Consider the following 19,195-nt stretch of genomic DNA (forward strand, 5'->3'; position numbering starts at 1 on the left):
TATCTAGTCATTTAAAAAACTGAGATGGAGATATCCCTTCGTGAGAGAGATACTTACTGGCTATATTAAAAGTTCAGCTTTTTTTAGTTACTTGTGTGGAAAAAGTATGGCAATTTTGTCAAATAGGAGACAAAAATCATTTCTGCCCATTAGAACTCAAAAATTTGAGCTGTAAAAATTTAGCATAAATTTTCTGGACAGGCTAGCAACAGGAAACCCTCATTTCTGGGCAAGGACAATGCACTGGAAATTTTGAGTACCAAAAGTGGATTGTTAGAGAAAGTCTGAGCATGTGAAAACAGCAGGTTAGAACTTGAACTGTTCAGAAATCTCAGCTATAACAAGCACTACAGAAAAGCTCGCTCTCTTTAATTTGCCTTGCTTTCTTGCAGCCAAAGGCAAAGAGTTGCTTCAGTTCTTAATCAGTTCTCAGAAACAAGATTAAAAAATGAAAGTTAACATTTTGCCACAGTGTAATTTAATTTTTCTAGTTATCACGGATCATTTGTTCCCAGTGTGGCCTTACTAGTGAGTCTTTTATATTTTTTGGGAAAAAATTAAATGCAAAGAATGTTTTTAATTCTAAATGACATGATTGTGCAATATGTACTCTCTGCTGCTAACTGTAAGTGTATCATCGCGCTCAGATGATGGGCTAAATCTTCACTAGCCCTATGCATCCATGCAAAAGACTTAGGTTGTAAGGCACCATCTTACTGTCTTACAAGAGTTATGTGTACTATGGGTTTCAGCGAGGGAGGGAAAGCTACTCTTCTTCCATCCCAGTACAGATGACAAGCAGAGGGGAGACCAGGAGGGATACTGACTGAATTACAGTCTGGTGCCTTGATCAGGGCCAGTCATAAAGTGATGATCTAGCCCCATGTTTGTATCCTGCATTGTTGTTAATCTCTAGGTGTTCAATTCTCCTCTCATCCCCACACAGCAGATCTATGTTTTGATATTCCAGTCTCCTGGCAATGAAACACCATCCATACAAGGTGTCAAGACCTACGATGTAGATCTGAGAGGGGGATTTTGCCCTGTGGTAGCTCCGGCTTCCCCCTGGGGAGGGAAAAGGAAGGCATGTCTCTAGTTCTGCATTAAGTTCAAGGAGGGAGTCTGATTTAATTTCATGATTGAGTAGTCACTCTTTAAAGGGCTATATTTTCCATTTTCATGCAAACCGATTGTAGTAGTTCTACTGCAAGGGTCATATTAAACTCAATGGCATTTTTCTGACTGCCAGTCAAATGAATTCTTAATATGTATAAATGTCTGTAGTGCCCCAAGAGTTGATTCCTGATTATCATTGCCATTATTTCATTGATGGGTTATCTTCATTATTTTTCACATTATGTAGGTAGCAAAAATATACAGTGTACTAAAAGTCATTGCTTTATTGTTCCTATGTGTGAGACATGTAGGGATTGTCCCCACTTACTGGTGAGGGCAGGTCTACACTATGGGGCTAAGTTGACCTAAGTTACACAACTCCAGCTACATGAATAGTGTAGCTGGAGTTGACATACTTTAGGTCGACGTACTGTGGTATCTACACCACTTAGTCGACGGGAGATCGATTGGCTGTCGATTTAGTGGGTCTTCACTAGACCCACTAAATTGAGTCCCGGTGGATCGATTGCCATGAGTCAATCCCCCAGTAAGTGGAGTCAAGCCCAGAGATTAAAAAGTGAGTCTTTGGAACTTTCACATACTGATAAGAGTATGTGAAATATAAAATGATAAAATAACTTACATCTAAATTTTGTTATGAAGTGTATCAAGGGAATCCTGGAAGGCATTTACTTCTTTATATATTGAGGTTGACCGACAGTTGCATTAACTGAATTATTGTTTAAAAGACCAACAAATGTAAGGCCCTTTGTTCTTGAAATTTGGTATTCTTTCAGCAAAACTGTTCTTGATTATACCTGTCTCTTTAATGTCAATCACTCCACCAGTGATTAATTTTTAAAATGAAATTTGTGGGGTTCCTCCATATATTCAAAACCAGGGAAAGTTACTTTGTGTGTAGACTATATAACTATGTTGTGTAAAACTCAAGCAAGAGTAACCTGTATGGAAAACACTGTGTACTATTAATCATACCTGTCCTGTTTTTAAAAGTAAGACGCTAACTCTCCCCTACCATAACTTATTTCATTCATTTCTACAAACTAAATAGTGTAAGTGCCTAATACACTGTTGATGTGTCTGTGTAAAGCTTTGTGTTGGATCAATCATAAATGGCTTTACAGTAAATTATTATTGATATAAATATACATGTGTGTTGATTACTTACAGAAATTTGATATAAAATGCACACTGCAGAAAGGAGGTGGGAAGGGTTATATGCTAAACAGAGATAAACCAAACAGCCTAGAAGAAAAAAGGCTGTGAAGCAGCCAATGAGACTCTCCAAATCTGGGCTAATGCCAGTGAGAGCCTCTCAGGGGTGATGAGTGTGGGGAGATTTCGATTGCTACATACACTAGCAGGTGTTGAGGTGACCAAGGGGAAGACCCCATTTCAGTAGTAAAGAGTCAGCCTTCCACAAAATTAAGGCTTGTAAAGTAATGTCAGAAACAGTTGTAGATAAGTTACCAGTTGTCTGCCATTATTTTGAACCCATGTCTGATGAAAGCATAGCAGGGGAAGTACTGGTATTTATTTTCTACAATTTTGCAAATGATATACAGCATGCTGAATGTGAACGCTGTTTTTCCTGTTTGGAACATTATTGGTAAAGGGTTATATATGTGTCCAGGTGATGGGCTGAATTCCAATTTAAGGACAGAGTTTCTGCATTCACTTTTTATTCTTTGATCTTAATTTGTACAGCTCAGTTCCCCACAGATTTCCCGGTGAGTTTCAATGCAAATGCAGTGACTGTTCTAGCTCCCAGTGAAAACTGAGAAACACAAATCATGATATATGTTCAAAGCAGATTTCGTACTGTCATATGATATGTTAAGTAAGGAGGAGAATCAGCCCTATTCACAAAGCCGATGCACCATTTAAATCTTATTTTGAGGGCTTTTGTGGATTTAAGTGGTAGATAAGCCTTGCGCTGAGCTTCTACACATGAGGGAGTTTCAACCAAAATGATTGTGTATGTGTATGGAAGGAATTTTATTCCCTGCATCATTTATATAGTCTTTTTACAAGCCATGAAATCTCAGTATTTTAGATGTATTTTTTAATAGTTCAATGTGTAGATGTTTCCTGCTATCCGGAGTTTCTCCAAAGACAATTATTCAAACTTCCTTATGGGCAAAACTCCAATTAAGGGCTTGTCCACGCACACAGGTTGTACTGTTTTAACTTTACCAGTATACTTATAGTGATAGAACACCCCTCGTGTGGATACTGGTATAGCGACTCCCATAAGAGATGGGGAACCATAAGACATCTTTATCCAGTATAACTATGTCCACACTAGGGGCTATACAAGTATAACTATTTCAGCAAATAATCATGCCACTAACCAAAATAGATATACAAGTACAAAAATAGTGTGTAGAGCAGGAGGGATTTAGTTGTTAATCCAGATGTTTTACATTGTTTTAGAGACTAGATAGTGAGTTAAAGTGTAGTAGTTGAATTGCTTTGTGAAAGATATAGATGCTTCCTTGATGCATCCATTTTGTAGCTAAAATGCAAGAGTTAGAACATGTAAGTAAACTTGTGTAGATGAAAAGAAAGACAATACCATTTTCATGCTAAATGTAGTTCCTCCACATCTCCTATAATTAGAGGTGTGCTCTGAACAAGCTGAGACTGGTCCTTGCCGAGCAATGATCTCCCGCTGGTACTTTGATGTGACTGAAGGAAAGTGTGCACCATTCTTTTACGGCGGATGTGGTGGGAACCGAAACAACTTTGACTCTGAGGAATACTGCATGGCAGTCTGTGGCAGCGTCAGTAAGTGGACCTCTCAAGCCTGTAGCAGTCTTTCTCTCTCTTGCCACTGACTCTGCTGTTTGTGACCGATTTTTTTTTCTGATTCTTGGGATGGGCCTGTGCTACCACTAACCATATTTCTGTCAAGATGTTATAATTGCCCATGTTCTATAGAGTGTGTTCACTCATTAATATCTGTCTTTCTAATCCAGCATGACAGTGATGACTTCTTTAATCTATGTTATAGATGCAAGAGTCTTGCAACTAGGGAACGAACATTTTGTCCTTTAACATTTCTGTCAACAAGGCAGTTAACAGCTACGGTGTCTCATGCAGTTCTTTCTGTAAAAGTGTATTTACATTTCTTTGTCTCTGTGTTTGTCTTCATGCATGTATTATGCACGTGCAAAAAAACCCTCAAAACCAAATTTATACCCAGTTGTTAGTGAAGCTTTAAGTGAGTTAAAATAGTTCTGGAATCTCATGAAAATGCTGTTTTATATTGTATTTCCTTATTTGGGTTCCTGTTTTTATCAAAGCAACACAAACACATCAAAATGTCATGATATTTATTTCCACACTTAAATATTAAGCATTCACTTCTTCCTTTTGGAAGCTGGTTGTTAGTGTGTGTGCGTGTGCATGTGTGTAAATAAGTAACTTGGAAATATAAATTTTTTACACGAAAAGAAGAAATATATTTGCCATTTGAGGTTTAGGTCTTCAAGTGTGATGATACATGTTAATATGAATTACTTGCTGCCTATTTTATGTTTAATACACCATACATTTTAATGGTTAACTTTCATGGAGAAGGAATACTCGCTCTTGAGTCTTCAGTTTGTGAAGTGTTGCTTTCCCCCACTGGGGAATACTGAAGCTGATAAATCAAAGACTAAATTTAATCTGGATGTGTTTTGGCTTGTGAGCCTCCTGTACTGTCCCTTTTCCTCTGCATGGGGGTTGTCCATAAATTATGTAACCTATGTTTTGGTAATTTTCAAGGCCCACCCACCCCTTGTAACCCTGAAACAAACATCCATAATCAAGAAGTCATTCCTCCTATAAGTTCCATAATTTATGAACAGCCCCGTCTGCTTTATTCATAGGAATTATAGCCTCTGTTTACAGATGAAATGTACAAGAATGATTCCAATATCCAGCCTGCTCACAAGAAAAGAGCAATGCAGCCAGACTAGCAGGAACCCACCGTGACTTAATTTTGTAGAACATTTGACAAGCGGTGTCTAGAAAAGCTTTAAATAGTACAAAGGTGAGCGAGCGTGTGAGTGAGTTTGGGGGTGGAGAGTAGCATGGGGTGGGGGAATCATAATGTGTAGGCAAGCAAGAAAAGAGGATTTTGCAGATGAGTTTTTCAAAACATTTGGGGAGTTGGAGAGGGATTCAGATAAAAGCTGCAGAGAACGAGTCCACACGAGCAGTCGCAAGATTGTATGGAAGGACATGGAGGAGGCAAGTGCCAGAGAAGTGGGATAGGAGTAGTAGAAAGAGAGAATAATTATGGTGTAAGATGGAACAAGTTCACAGAGTACTCTTCAGAAAGAATTAAAGTGCAGTTTTGAACTGAGCCCTGAACTGAATAAGACCTGAATGGAGTCCTCTGAGGACGAGTGATGTGGTTGTAGTTTTGCATTTGTATGTTCTGTGCTGGTGCCAGGAAAAGCTGGGACTTGGGAAGCCCATGGGGAGTTGATTTATAGCAAGAAAGGTGAAAGTATGATTGAGAATTTTTAGCCAAGGTAGAGCTGATGCAATAGCAAACTCAGGTGGTATTGTATTGGTGATGGGCACATATGTAGATAAAGAATGATGGAAAAGTAAAGTTCAGAATCAAGGATGAGGGATATGATAGAGACAGATAGTAAATTCTTAAGTCCAGAAGTGAGTGAGAGAGAGTAGATGAAACTGTTGACCAGTGGTGGATTAACACACAGATCCTTGCCCAGAGGCCCTGGCCAATTTGGGGCCCCACAGAAAAATGGCGCTCCAAACCCCAGCAGAAGCCACAAGGTTGCAGGAGTGCCGGAAGCTCCCCAGAAGTGGGGAGTGCCCACGGCACCCAAACCATGTCACCTGGCCCCCCGCTCCACCTTGTTCCCCAAGGCCCCCACCCTCATGCTACTACTTCCCCTGAGGCCGCTCTCGCCACTGTCCCCCACCCATGATTGCCCTTAAGGCAGTGGCCCCCTGCCCTCTCCCCACTCCAGTGCCCATGGGCTGAAGCTGTGAGCCCAGGTGCTTCCTTCCCCTCCCCCGAGCTTCATCTGAAGCCCGGAGCCTTACCCCACGCAGCTGAAACCCAGAACTATGGAGTGCAATTCACTTCTTGCTGCCAGGACTGAGTGATCGCTTTCCCTGAGCTCATTCTGGGCCCTAGCGATAAGCCAATTGCATTGCAGCCTCCCTGCCTCTGAGCCCTATGTCTACACTGCTATTTTCCGCTCCACAGCCCAAGGCCTGCGAGCCCCCAGGCAGATGACCCATGGTCTGAGACTCATTGCCATGTGGGAGTTGGGAGGGAGGAGATTGCACACTGGGCTTGCTTCTCCCAGCATGAAGGGGACATCATGCAGAGAAGCCACCATGTCAATGGGAGGACAGAGAGAGAGCAAATCCCCCTCTGCCAGCGCCATCCAGCTGGCAGGGAAAGGCAGGGACAGAGAAAGCTAATTTGCAGCAAGGTGTCTAATTCAGACCATGCCCCTGCCAGAATGTTTCCATGCACAATGGGATTCAAAGGCTGCAACCTTGTGCCCAATTTAAAGAAGCAGCCCGTGTAACTAGCAGTATCCGCAGCAGCATGTTCTGTTAGTGCTCCTCTCCCGCCACAGGCGAATTTCTTCTTTGGGCTCCAGGAGCTCTGGAACCTGTGTAGAAGTGCCCCTGCCACCCCCAACTGGCACCAAACTATGCCCTCCCCTGCTCCTCATCCTTCTCCTTGAAGCCCCGCCCCCTGGCCAGGCCAAAAGCTGGAGCCAGGTCATGGTAAGAGCTGCCCAGGAAGACTGGGCTGCTGTGCGGTGTCCCAGAGCCTCCACCTGCCCTGGACAGGGGGCCAAGGTGCCCAAGGGCAGACCCCAGCCCATGTCACTGTTCCCCCCAGAGCCCAACACCAGGGCAGATGGAGAGTCCGCACAGTGGCCCAGGTTCCCTGGGCAGCATTTACCACAGCCCAGCTCTGGGCTTCTGACCTGGCCAGGGAGTGGGGCAGGGCCCAACTGTTCTTTGTGCCCAGGGCTCCAATAAATCTTAATCCTTCTCTGCTGTTGAGTATGCTCCTTTTTCCCTAGAAAAGTATTTCTGACTTTTCAACATTTAGCTTCAGGTAGCAGAGATGGACCCATGGTTTTATTTGATCATTATAGGCATAGAGAGTGGACAGAGGGAGGAGTAATTAAATATGTCAACAGCACATCCAGTTAAATATCTTCAGTTTAAATGGCAGTGAAGACTGAAAATGAGGCGAAATTGTTCAAGGGAAAGCTGAGAAACTGAGCCTTATGGGACTCCATAGAGGAAGGGCCTTGTTGCAGAAAAATTCCTACTCAATAAACTAACTTTTTATAGTTGAGAGGAATCATGACTCACCTGCACAGGTTTTTAGAGGTTGCAGGAGCGTTGATTGTCCATAGCTGCACGGATGTGAAGGAAAATGGGTAGCTTTCTCCAACTACTGTCTAAATCTGATATTGCACTCACCACCATGGCATCTGAGTGCTTTTGCCAGGAGAAGTTCATTAATCAGTTTCTTCTGCATAGTTAATGTGCAGCAAAGTGAAATCCAAATTGAAAACGGCTATGAGAATCATGTTGTGGGTTTGTCATTGTATGGTCACTCACCAGAGTATTTTGAAACTTGCCTACATTGATCTGTTTTTTAAAAAAAATCACTGTTTTCCTGCATAGTTACTACATAGTGAAATATGAGATTCCACACTTTCCCCCTCTAGTTAGAGTGAACAATAACATTGGAATCTTTTGGCAAATGCTGAGCTTTTCATGGTAAACATTGTACATCTGAGCCTTACCGTGAGGACCAGACAGATTTTGTGGGATCAGGAAGATAGTGTTATAACATATGTTGCACTTCAGGTGTTTAGAGTGTCATGGTAGGTACCAGTCTTGCAAGCAGGTGGATCTCTGTGTCCAAACCCTTTTGACTGCATTGGGGCTCTGTGCAGGGTCTGCCCATATGGCATAGCTTGAAGAATGGGGCATTAGTTACTTACCTAAAGCATCTAATTACAATTTTTATTTCTGGTTTGAGCAACATTGTCAATTTGAGTACAGGGAAAGATTCTATTGGTTGAAAGTGGAAATAGTGCAAGTTTGCAGATGACACTAAACTGGGAGAAGTGGTAGATACGCTGGAGTGTAGGGATAGGATACAGAGAGACTTAGACAAATTAGAGGATTGCGCCAAAAGAAATCTGATGAGGTTCAACAGGACAAGTGAAGAATCCCATGCACTGCTACAGACTAGGGACCAAATGGCGAGGCAGCAGTTCTGCAGAAAAAGACCTAGGGGTTACAGTGGACGAGAAGCTGGATATGAGTCAACAGTATGCCCTTGTTGCCAGGAAGGCTAATGGCATTTTGGGCTGTATAAGTAGGACCATTGCCAGCAGATCAAGGGACGTGATCGTTCCCCTCTATTCGGCATTGGTGAGGCCTCATCTGGAATACAGTGTCCAGTTTTGGGCCCTACACTACAAGAAGGATGTGGAAAAATTGGAAAGAGTCCAACGGAGGGCAACAAAAATGATTAGGGGGCTGGAGCACATGATTTATGAGGAGAGACTGAGGGACCTGGGATTATTTAGTCTGCAGAAGAGAAGAATGAGGGGGGATTTGTAGCTGCTTTCAACTGCCTGAAAAGGGTTTCCAAAGAGGATGGAGCTAGACTGTTCTCAGTGTTAGCAGCTGACAGAACAAGGAGTAATGGTTTCAAGTTGCAGTGCGGGAGGTTTAGGTCGGATATTAGGAAAAATGTTTTCAGGAGGAGGGTGCTGAAGCACTGGAATGGGTTACCTAGGGAGGTGATGGAATCTCCTTCCTTAGAGGTTTTTAAGGTCAGGCTTGATAAAGCCGTGGCTGGGATGATTTAGTTGGGGATTGGTCCTGCTTTGAGCAGGGGGTTGGACTAGATGACCACCTGAGGTCCCTTCCAACCCTGAAATTCTATGAAATCAAATCTATACTGTGATGTTAAAAATTATTTCTATAATATCCTGCAATGATCATGTATATTTGGGTTGAGTTTGAACATTTAGCAGCCCAAGAAGCTATGACTTCATCTATGACTGAAGAGCAAATATTTGCATATTTGGTCTCTTTTATGAGACCATCTGAAAAAGATGTTAGGATTCAAGCCCAGAATATTGGTAATGGGATGTGGAGCCTTTCCTCTCTAGGTTACCCGGTAGAATCCAGCACAGGTCAGTCATGGCAGAAAGCTGGCTGGTTGTTACATGACCTAAATGGAATGAGTTGGCTCTAGTTCATTTCCCAGTTAGCAGGTGTCCACATAACAGAACAGCCACCCACACAATTGTTGACCATGTCCATGGTCTTTGAAGGGAGGCCATGAATTAAATGGGGCTGGTGACTACCCTCCACCCTCAAATTTGTCCAGTTAGATCAGGTTTGCGCCTTATTGATGGGAAAGAGAGGAGAAGTTTTTCCTATTACTGTCTGTGCTCTGTCTGTTCTGCTGATAAAAGGCTTGTAGTTCTAGAATGGTCGACCCAACAATTTTTGCACAGTGCTTAAAAAGAGAGAGAGAGCAGAATCGGTGTGGATCTAAAATAAATTGATTGATAAATCCAATCCATTAGGAAAATAATTCTTTTTTTATTTATTTATTTAAATCTGGAGATATAATGGACACATGCTTTCTTGGGTTTCTATTTATAACCTGGTTTTAGTTCAATGAAGACAGCAAATTCCCATTTGGGAATTCTGAGAAGGCTTTTTTTTGGTGGGGAGGGAGAAAGGAAAGAGGGAGAAAATCCAATCTGTTATTCCATAATGCAGATTTGATGCTTGAAGGTTTTTTTTAAAAAGAGGAATAATTTCAGAATTGAGATTTTATAAGGGTCAGTTGTGCATTCTTTTTTTTTTCCTGTGTGTAAATTCACTGCTCATGAAAGTTGTGCAATTGACAGCCCTAGAGTCTAAAGTCTGCTTTTGTTATCCACAGTTGGGTGACCAGATTTTCAGACTTGGACACCCAGTTCTTCCCTCCCCATCCCTCTCTTGCAGTCTACTCCCATTTTGTTCCTTCCTCTCTAACCATCACCTTCCTATTTCCCTCTTGTTCTCTTTGCTATACTCATGCATGTTCACTTATTTACTCTGTCCTTCATTCTCATCCAAGCACAGGTTTTTGTTTTTTCCCCAGTGTTCTGTAAAAATTCATCTGGGTAGGATTTGTGCAGGTGCCAAAATAGACTGTTCAACATCCATTTGGCTCATTGTTTAATCACAGTGAGTTTGATTCCATATCAACCTGCTTCGATGTTCAGGGGTGGGCTGGGTCAGAAGGATATGAGGATTCACTGGGAAGCCAGGATGGCAACGTATGGCAGCTCTTGAGATGGGGCAAGTCTGAATGGAGAGAAGACCACAAGGAAAAAACTGACAGAGCTTCTGTGGGACTTGCAGAGGTGCAGAGCTACCCTCTCCATAGAGCAAGGCTAGCATTCCCTATGCACACACACACACACTACTCTGCTGATGTCCCTTAGCCTTCATCTGAGATGACAACCTATGTTCATCCAATCCTTAGCCTTTCTGTATATCATTGGTCTGCCAAGTGTACTGAGTTTTGTCAAAAAGATTTTTGTCTCCTGGGAATGGACTAAGACTGCAAAACTCATGGTTTCATTCACCACTGAACTACACTGGAATTGATCCATTAACCTAAAGGCTAAAGGTTTTAAATATCAATCACCAATTCTCTTAGCCTTCCAGAGCACATGCCCCCTCCATATTGATCATTATTAAGGAGGTTCAATACAAAATACACACATTGTACAATGTAGATTTAAGTACTTAAACTTCCATTACATTAGTATCCATTGTGACTTCAGAGGAGCCATTAGGATCTGTCAAATAAGTAATTCAGATCAAATGACCTTGGTGTGAATATCCATTGTCAAAATAGACCAGAGGTAGCCTATTCTGAATGAACCATTTCTATATTTTCATCATACCATAAATTCACCAGTTATAGGATTTGGTTTACTGATTTTAGATTTTATTTGTTTAAGCTGTCCTTAAAACTACAACAGAAACACGAATTTAATATAGGTCCAATTGTTAACGTTATTCAGAAAGGATATAACTCTTCAAAGGCAAAGAACTTCAGATTTGGGGTTTTTGCCTCTCCCTTAGGTTTAACTTATTTTACCAAAGATGGAATACAATATAACATTCTGTTATCAGGCCTCTACAGTACCAGCATTTGTAATTTGGTGAGTTCAGAATATCATTAAATCCTTAGGTCTGTATTTCATTTGTTCTTGATTTTAAGCCAAATATGTATGACATATATATTGTACAACCATATTATTATTGTTGCTAATTGTTCTTTTTTTTAAAATAGGTTTTGAGAAATTTTAATGCATTGCCTATCTCCTTTGTTCAAAAATGTAAGGGAGTCACGGTCACATTAACATATGTTTCCTTGCTCACTGAAAACCAGTTCTCTGACATTTATTTCTTAAGTAAAACGTAGGTATCAGCTGTCAAATGTTATTTCTTAGGAAAAATATCCACTGATATTTACCTCCAGTGGCGTTGACCGGTCTTACCGAGGCTGAATATTAGCATTAGCAAAAGAATAATCCATTTTCAATTAAACTGAAGGGGTCCCACCAGTTAATCTTAAAGAACGTTGCTTGCGGTGAAGATTTGCTTAATGCAGACTCTCTTTCAAACTCCTGGATAACTTAACATTTTCAGAAGAGCCTGAGAGACTTAGGATGTCCTAAGTCCCATTTCAGAATTGGCATAACAACAATTTAGGAGTACTCAGCAATACACATCAGTATCATTTCTCTGGTGGGCCCCATCAATTTCTAAAGAATTTAACATATTTGAAAAGGAAAAAATCTAGCTCCTGGGCTGGGCTGTGTTGCTAAGGCTGCCAAAACAATGGAACTTGCCCAGCTATCCCATTCATTTCAGTTGCATAAATTCTGAAGCCTAATGATGACCATTTTGATTGTCAACATTAAGTGTTCAATTGCTGACATTTTAGAAGAAACTTCCTGTCACTATGGGATTTTGGGTGGAGCATGAATTGAATAGCATCCCCCCAATATATGTTGAAAACAGTAAAACTACTCAACTTGCTAAATCGACATCAATTTAAGCAGTAATTGTATTTCGTAAGCGGTATGTGTTTTGGCTTTAAACTGTAATTTGAAGCGGGGAAAATTAAAATTAGTATCATCCATTTTATTTAGGGCCATATCAAATTCACGGTCCATTTTGGTCAATTTCATGGTCACCGGATTTTAAAAATCATAAATTTCATTATTTCAGCTATTTAAATCTGAAATTTCATGGTGTTGTGATTGTAAGGAGTTTGGGATGGGGGAGAGTCACAAAGTTATTGCAGGGGGCGTTGCAGTACTTCTACCCTTACTTCTGCGCCGCTGCTGGCGACGTCGCTGCCTTCAGAGCTCAGCAGCTGGAGAGCGGTGGCTGCTGGTCAGGAGCCCACCTCTGAAGGCAGAGCCACCGGCGGCAGCAGCAGTGCAGGAGTAAGGGTAGCATGGTATGGTATTGCCACACTTACTTCTTACACTCCTGCTGGTGGGGCGCTGCCTTCAGAGCCAGGTGCCCAGCCAGTAGCGCCACGCTCCAGCTGCCCAGCTCTGAAGTCAGCACAGAAGCAAGAGTGGCAATACCCATGACACCCCTAAAAGAACCTTGTGTTCCCCCTGCAACTCCCGTTTGGGTCAGGACCTCCAATTTGAGAAACGCTGGCCTCTCCCATGAAATCTGTATAGTATAGGGTAAAAGCACACAAAAGACCAGATTTCACGTGAATTTGGTAGGGCCCTAATTTTATTTTAAGGAACATCCGTTGAATAATTAAAATACAGTATAAAACAAAGTATTTTCTTTTCAAATTGACTGTGCTATTATGCACAAGATGTGGATAGTCTAACATGTATGTCTTAAGCTGTTACTCTTTGCATAGGCTAATTTCACATTGACTTCAAATCTGGCATCAAACCATTAGTGTCTGTTGACAAAATCTTATTTCTTAAAAAACTTTGAATTTGTGCTCCATAGTGAAACTTCAAGAAAATTGGGTTACCTCACATCACAATGCTATGTACTATCTGGTTTAATATATCTTCAAATATAATACACATTGTAATCTGCCCCTTTCAAGAATAGATGCTGAAAGTCTGTAAAACCATAATTTCCTGTTCTCAGTAAATTTCTTGATCAATTTGCTGTTTGTTTTGGATCTTGACATCCCTCTAATTAACGGGAAGTAAAATGTTTTGACAGCTAAATGTCCATGTCAACATCCAGAGTATATTTAGCAGTAAGGAATTGAAATATTTTGCTGCATGTGTGTAAGCAGAATGGGAAAAATATACGTAATTTTTAATTAAAGAACTAAATGGCTCTTTCCATCTTATTTATCAGATGAGCGCTCCAGACAGATGGAGGTCGGGTAACAGGCTTGAGGGCAGAAAACAAGCAAATGAGCAAGAACACATTCATCTGCCCTGGATGGCATTGCCCTTTCATTGTTCTTGAGTTTTATAGGGTAATTGGCAGGACTATAGCTATATAAAAGCAGCAGAGCTTGCAAGTTGCTCCATCCAAGAAGTGCCTTTCTGACCGTACAGAATGGGATGGGAAAGATTCATTACAGTAAGCCAGCTGCAGCCTTAACTCACCATAGCATTCCCTAGGGCATAATTTAAAGTATAGATGCCTAGCGCTAAAATTTTAAATCCCCAAAACCTAATATTTGTTAGAAGTTAATCTAAGGCTTGACATTGCAGCTCCGTGCTCCCCCTTGTGAGTGTGAAGTCTTCAATTTGAATGAATAAAACACACAAGTGAATTTATTACAAATGTTTATTAAACCAGTCCCCAGGTATAATCTACCAAGGGCGATTTTATTATCTAGGCACTCACTCTATTCTTAACAGAGGGATCAAACTAGCTCGGGAGGTTAGCTTAAGAAAAGTCTTCTGAGGCAGTTCCCTCTCCTGTGTGGATTGCCTGCTGCTGCTGACTTCTGTTTCTCTGGCACAGGAAAGAGACAGGACACATATCTTGATGAATTTGATGCCAGTTTTAGCAAGATGAGACTCGGGGACAATCACAGGAATGAAGGTCTCTTTTGTAATTATTTGAGATTTGTCCTCCAATGAATCTTATCTATACATTTATTTTTATATATATTACCTTCTGTGGCTGTATAGTCACAGCTGACTTACTGAGTATAAGTAATCAGCATACATGGGACAAGCCACTTAAAACTATGATAATGTAAGTTGGGTTCATGGCTTGTCCTTGGTCCATATATGGAATGAGCATAGAGTATGAAACTTCACTTTAAAATGGATTTGGATTTTTTTACTTTAGAATGCATAATGGATGGATTAGTATTCACAATAGCAACAATACAAAGACCTGAACATGCATAAGTTTATGGCAAGAGTTTGATAAGATGGTAGATTCAGATGCTAGTGATTTTTAACAACATCCCTTACAACTTATAGGAATTGACTTTGGCCAAGTTTCATGGCTAGAACAAATAGAAGCTTCTCAGATGCTGATCAGTAATTTCGTTTGTCTGGGAATTTTCTACAAATAAGAATTTATTTTTCTGTATTAGAGATCAAAGATATTTTTGTAGGGGCTTGCCCCTCCTTTATCACTTTGGCAGGAGGTAAATGCTTGAAGTACTTCCGCATCCTTCACTTCTTAGTAGTAATCTCAAGGTATTTAACACAAGTGAGGAAGGATTTTGTATTTTACCATTTTTTCCCTAAATTGGGGCAATTTTTCTTTCCTTAATTCCCTTCCCAGTATAGTCACTATGTAACACTTTTTATTATTATTATTATTATTATGATTTATTATTTGTATTACTTTAGTGCCTAGGAGCCCTGGTCATGGCCAGAACCTGTGGCGCAGAGGCCCATTGGGGCTAACTGGCAAAGGGTTCATTGTTCTCTATAAGCAACTCTGTCTCAGACCTGACAAATTCACTGCACCTAATACACTGTTTTCATTATATTTATCCATAAAGGGTAGCTAGTGAGGTCTCTATTGAAAGCTTGTAACCTGTCAGTGCTCATAATCATTGCGAGATGTATGTACTGGTAGTATTTAAGGATTAATGTAACTACTGAGAATTATGCCTTTATGGTCTTGGAGTAAAAGTTAGTCACCAGGTAACCATGTGTCTTGGTCATGACCCATTCAAGTGGGAGGGAGTGGTCACCCCACCTTGACTGGCTGATTATCTAATGTATTGTTCAATTGCCTACCCTTGCCCCATCCCAGAAGTAGGATTACTATGTGGCTGGTATTTGACAGGCCTGGTCGGTATTTTTATGGATTTTCCAGTTGCCAGAAAAATAATTTAATCTGTCGGGATTTTTTTTATGTGGATCTAAAGATTTGCATTATCATCACAATACACGGGGATGTCTAATGTTAAAAGTTTCTTCGTCCAGCTAAAGATGCTGCAGTGTTCCCACTTCTGCAGTTTAAGTAAGAAGATTGATAACATCATTTTATCTGTTCTCTCTCTCGATACTGTATGAATAGCTGTTGAAGGGTGCAGGTGTTGCGGAGTTTCATTGTGGTTGGGGGTAAGGGTTGTGGTGGGCTTGCCTTGTGAGGGGGAGTGCCTGGTTTTTTGCATTTCAAAGGTGGTAACTCTACCCAGAACAGTCAGTGAAAAACCATCAGAGACAATTGTAAATAATCAAAACCACATGCAGGTAAAAAGGAACACCATAACAGACAGAGATCACCTTGTTTGTGAATAAAGGCAAAAGACTGATTCAGTATATGACAGGGCAGACAAAGACACTCTGCATCCATTCACTGAGGAGCAATCTTGTTGAGCAGGAGTGTTTTCCATGAAAGTTTGGATCCTGGTTCCTGTGAAGCCTGCAACAGACTGACCTGTGCTGGGGGGAAAACTACTTTATTAGATAGGAAAGGTAACTATTAATAAAGTGTAGGCCTTAGTTAATGTTTTGTAATTTTGTTTTAAATTGTAACCATTTGCTTCCATCATGCTCTCTTGTTTGAAAATAAGATTTATTTAAGTTTTATTATAAGTGCTCACAAGTGCTGTGCATTACACAGGAGCAGTATTTTAAGATAAAACTGTTAAAATGGGGTACATGGCACTGGGAGCAGATAGAGTTGCCAGGTGTTCGGTTTTCAACTGGAATGCCCTGTCAAAAAGGGACCCTGGCGGCTCTGGTCAGCAGCACTGACGGGGCCATTATAAGTCCAGTCGGCGGGGCTAAGGCAGGTTCCCTGCCTGCCCGGCTCTGCGCAGTTCCCAGAAGAGGGACATGCTGGCTGCTTCCAGGAGCCACCTGAGGTAAGCGCCTCCTGGAGCCCACACCCCTGCCCCATCCTTGAACCCCCTCCCAGAACCCACACCCCAACCCCCTACCCCAGCCCTGAGCCCCCTCCCGGAGCCCACACCCTGCACCCCAACCCCCTGCCCCAGCCCGGTGAAAATGAGTGATTGAGGGTGGGGGAGAATTAACAACGGAGGGAAGAGGGATAGAGGAGGCTGGGCCTGGGGAAGGGATGGTGTGGGTGGGTGAGGCCTCGGGGAAAGGTGGGGCAAGTGCATTCAGTTTTGTGCAATTAGAAAATTGGCAACCTTGGGAGCAGAGGATCTGTAATTTCTGTAAGTAGCCTTGTCAGGGACTGGATATCACAGGGGAATACTTCAAGGGGACTTGGGAACTGGGGTACATTTTTTTTTAACCTGCAAGGCAAAGACAGGGCTGGCATAACCCACAAGAGGGCTTGTGGCTGAAAAGCTGTAGCTATTAGGGACCTAACACCCAGTCACCACATGCAAGACCCCCTCTTGTTAAAAGCAGGGGGTAACAAAGTGACTTTCAATCCAGAGTACCCCATAAACCATCACAGGACCCCATTGTACTGAGACAGTATTGCTCAGCATGAACCAGAAGGAGTCGGGTGGCACCTGTCTTTAAGGTGCCACTAGACTCCTTGTTGTTTTTGTGGATACAGACTAACACGGCTACGCCCTGATACTTGTTCAGCAGCCTAAATGTTGTCAAGGTTATTTTATGCATCATGTCAAAGGAGAGTTTTTTGAGGAGGGATTTGAAAGTGGATAATGAGGTAGCTTTGCAGATGTTCATAGGGAGCTCCTCCCAAACATGAGGGGCAACTTGGGAGAAAGCACGAAGGGGCTTCTTTGAAAATGTAACACATGGGTGATGGAGGCTGGTATCATAAGGTGGGAGACAACATTTCAGTAATGTCTGAGAGGTAGTAGGTAGGATGGACATAGCCGATGAACAGCCTTGAAAGTGAGGACAAGCAGCTTATGTTTGATGTGATAGAGAATGGGGAGTGAGTGAAGGGATGGAAAGAGAGGAGTGACGTGGTCAAAGCAACTGTTTAAGAAAGTGATCTTTGCAACAGCATTCTGAATGGATAGGAGTAAGATAAAATTGCATTTGTCAAAGCCCTAGAAAAGAATATTGCAGTAATCAAGGTGCAAGATGATGAGAGCCCGAATGACGATTTTAGCTGTGTTGTGTGGATGAATAGGAAAGGTTGCATCTTAGAGATATTACATGGAAAGTTAGCTTTGTGCTAACTAGAAGAGAGTATCAATGCCAGTACAGGCACTGGGTGGTGAACAGTGTAAGAAAGGTAAACTTCCTTCCCCAAAAATGGCTTTTCTCAGAATTATAGTAAACTTTCTCTCAAATGTATTTTCTTTGGATGTTCTACCTTGCTGTGATGTACAGCAGTAGTATGTAACTGTTACATTTCAAAGGCTGATAGGCTGAGAATTATGTAACAGTAAGTTTGAAAGCTTTACACAGTAAGTTTGAAAGCAAATATAATTTCCAAAATATTAAATATGAAGTAATTTTCCATCCCTGTACCGTTAATGTTTTTGTCCGAATCTATAGAAATTCGTAGATTAAGATGTGTAATTAAGCTGTAGATTACTTAATTGAATAAATATGAGAGAATCAGTATACAGACTTTTGTGACAAGACATCTGAGCCAGGACAGGAGGTAAGGAAATAAAAACAGGAGAAGAAAAACGACGGTTAATAGAAAGGACTTCCAGGGAGCAATGGATGTGTAACTCCATTAAACTGTACTTGTAAGTCATTGTAGTTAAACTCATGAATGTCCTAAAACAAAACCCATGAAAAGCATATATTTGAAAAAGGGAGAGATGTGGGATATTCCAGTCACAAAGGCCTCACTTCTTTTTTGTAATGTGGAAATTATGACAGTTGTGTGCCATTCTAACATTTTTTCGGATGCGTTTGCCTAATTCAGTGACATTTTGTTGTTTCCTTAGAAGTACAGCAACATTTTGAAGTTGAAGAGGAACTAAAAGTTTGGTCTCATAATGGGACCTAGCCATGACTCCTTTTAATGTGTAATTTATGAATCCCCATGCATATGATCAGTTCTAATGCAAGTGACACTTTTTCTGAAAATCTGGCCTCGAGACACAATGGCTATTTTTCCGATAGAAAATACATTAGCCTGGGTGTCCTAGCCTAGTTTTAATTTGGGTGATTCCTGTGTCCCTTAAATTCCATCTCAATATGGCAGCCCACTGGATTGAGTATTGGAAATTTGTTGTGATCTTTTGTGATAATGCCAAACGCGGATATTGATCATGAGATCTGCTATTACAGGAATAGTACATAGCCCTGAACTCAGGTTTCAACAGATGTTGTTTGAGTTCTTCAATAAACACACTTTAAAAGGAGATGTTCTCTAGCTCCAGAAGTCGGATCTGTAATTCTCCAAAGTTTGGCATGGCTTTGGAGCAGTGCCGCAGTTCAGGCCCAACCAGTGTTTAAGTCTGCCGATGGTTATGGAGCTTTGAACTTATGGCCTGAAGCTCCCAGAGTGAGACAGTGGGTTCCAGGGCCCAACCAGAATCCAGGGCAGTTGGGAGGGATGTGATTTTTTTGATTTTTTTTTTTTTTTTTTTTTTTTT

At 41.3% G+C, this 19,195-nt stretch overlaps 1 protein-coding gene across 4 annotated transcripts in view; it reads left to right on the top strand.

Annotated features, from left to right (window-relative positions):
- APP (amyloid beta precursor protein) overlaps nucleotides 1-19,195 on the top strand; it is a 294,805-nt gene that overhangs the window by 169,521 nt on the left and 106,089 nt on the right. For 2 of the 4 annotated variants that reach the window (XM_048868071.2, XM_048868062.2), the window contains exon 7: nucleotides 3,760-3,927. The exons of the other annotated variants lie outside the window; for them this stretch is intronic. In XM_048868071.2, the coding sequence (XP_048724028.1) occupies nucleotides 3,760-3,927 (168 nt within the window). The remainder of the gene's footprint in view (nucleotides 1-3,759; nucleotides 3,928-19,195) is intronic. 4 annotated transcript variants of the gene reach the window in all.

This window comes from Caretta caretta, chromosome 1 (assembly GCF_965140235.1).
Source record: "Caretta caretta isolate rCarCar2 chromosome 1, rCarCar1.hap1, whole genome shotgun sequence".
Lineage (NCBI taxonomy): Eukaryota > Metazoa > Chordata > Testudines > Cheloniidae > Caretta > Caretta caretta.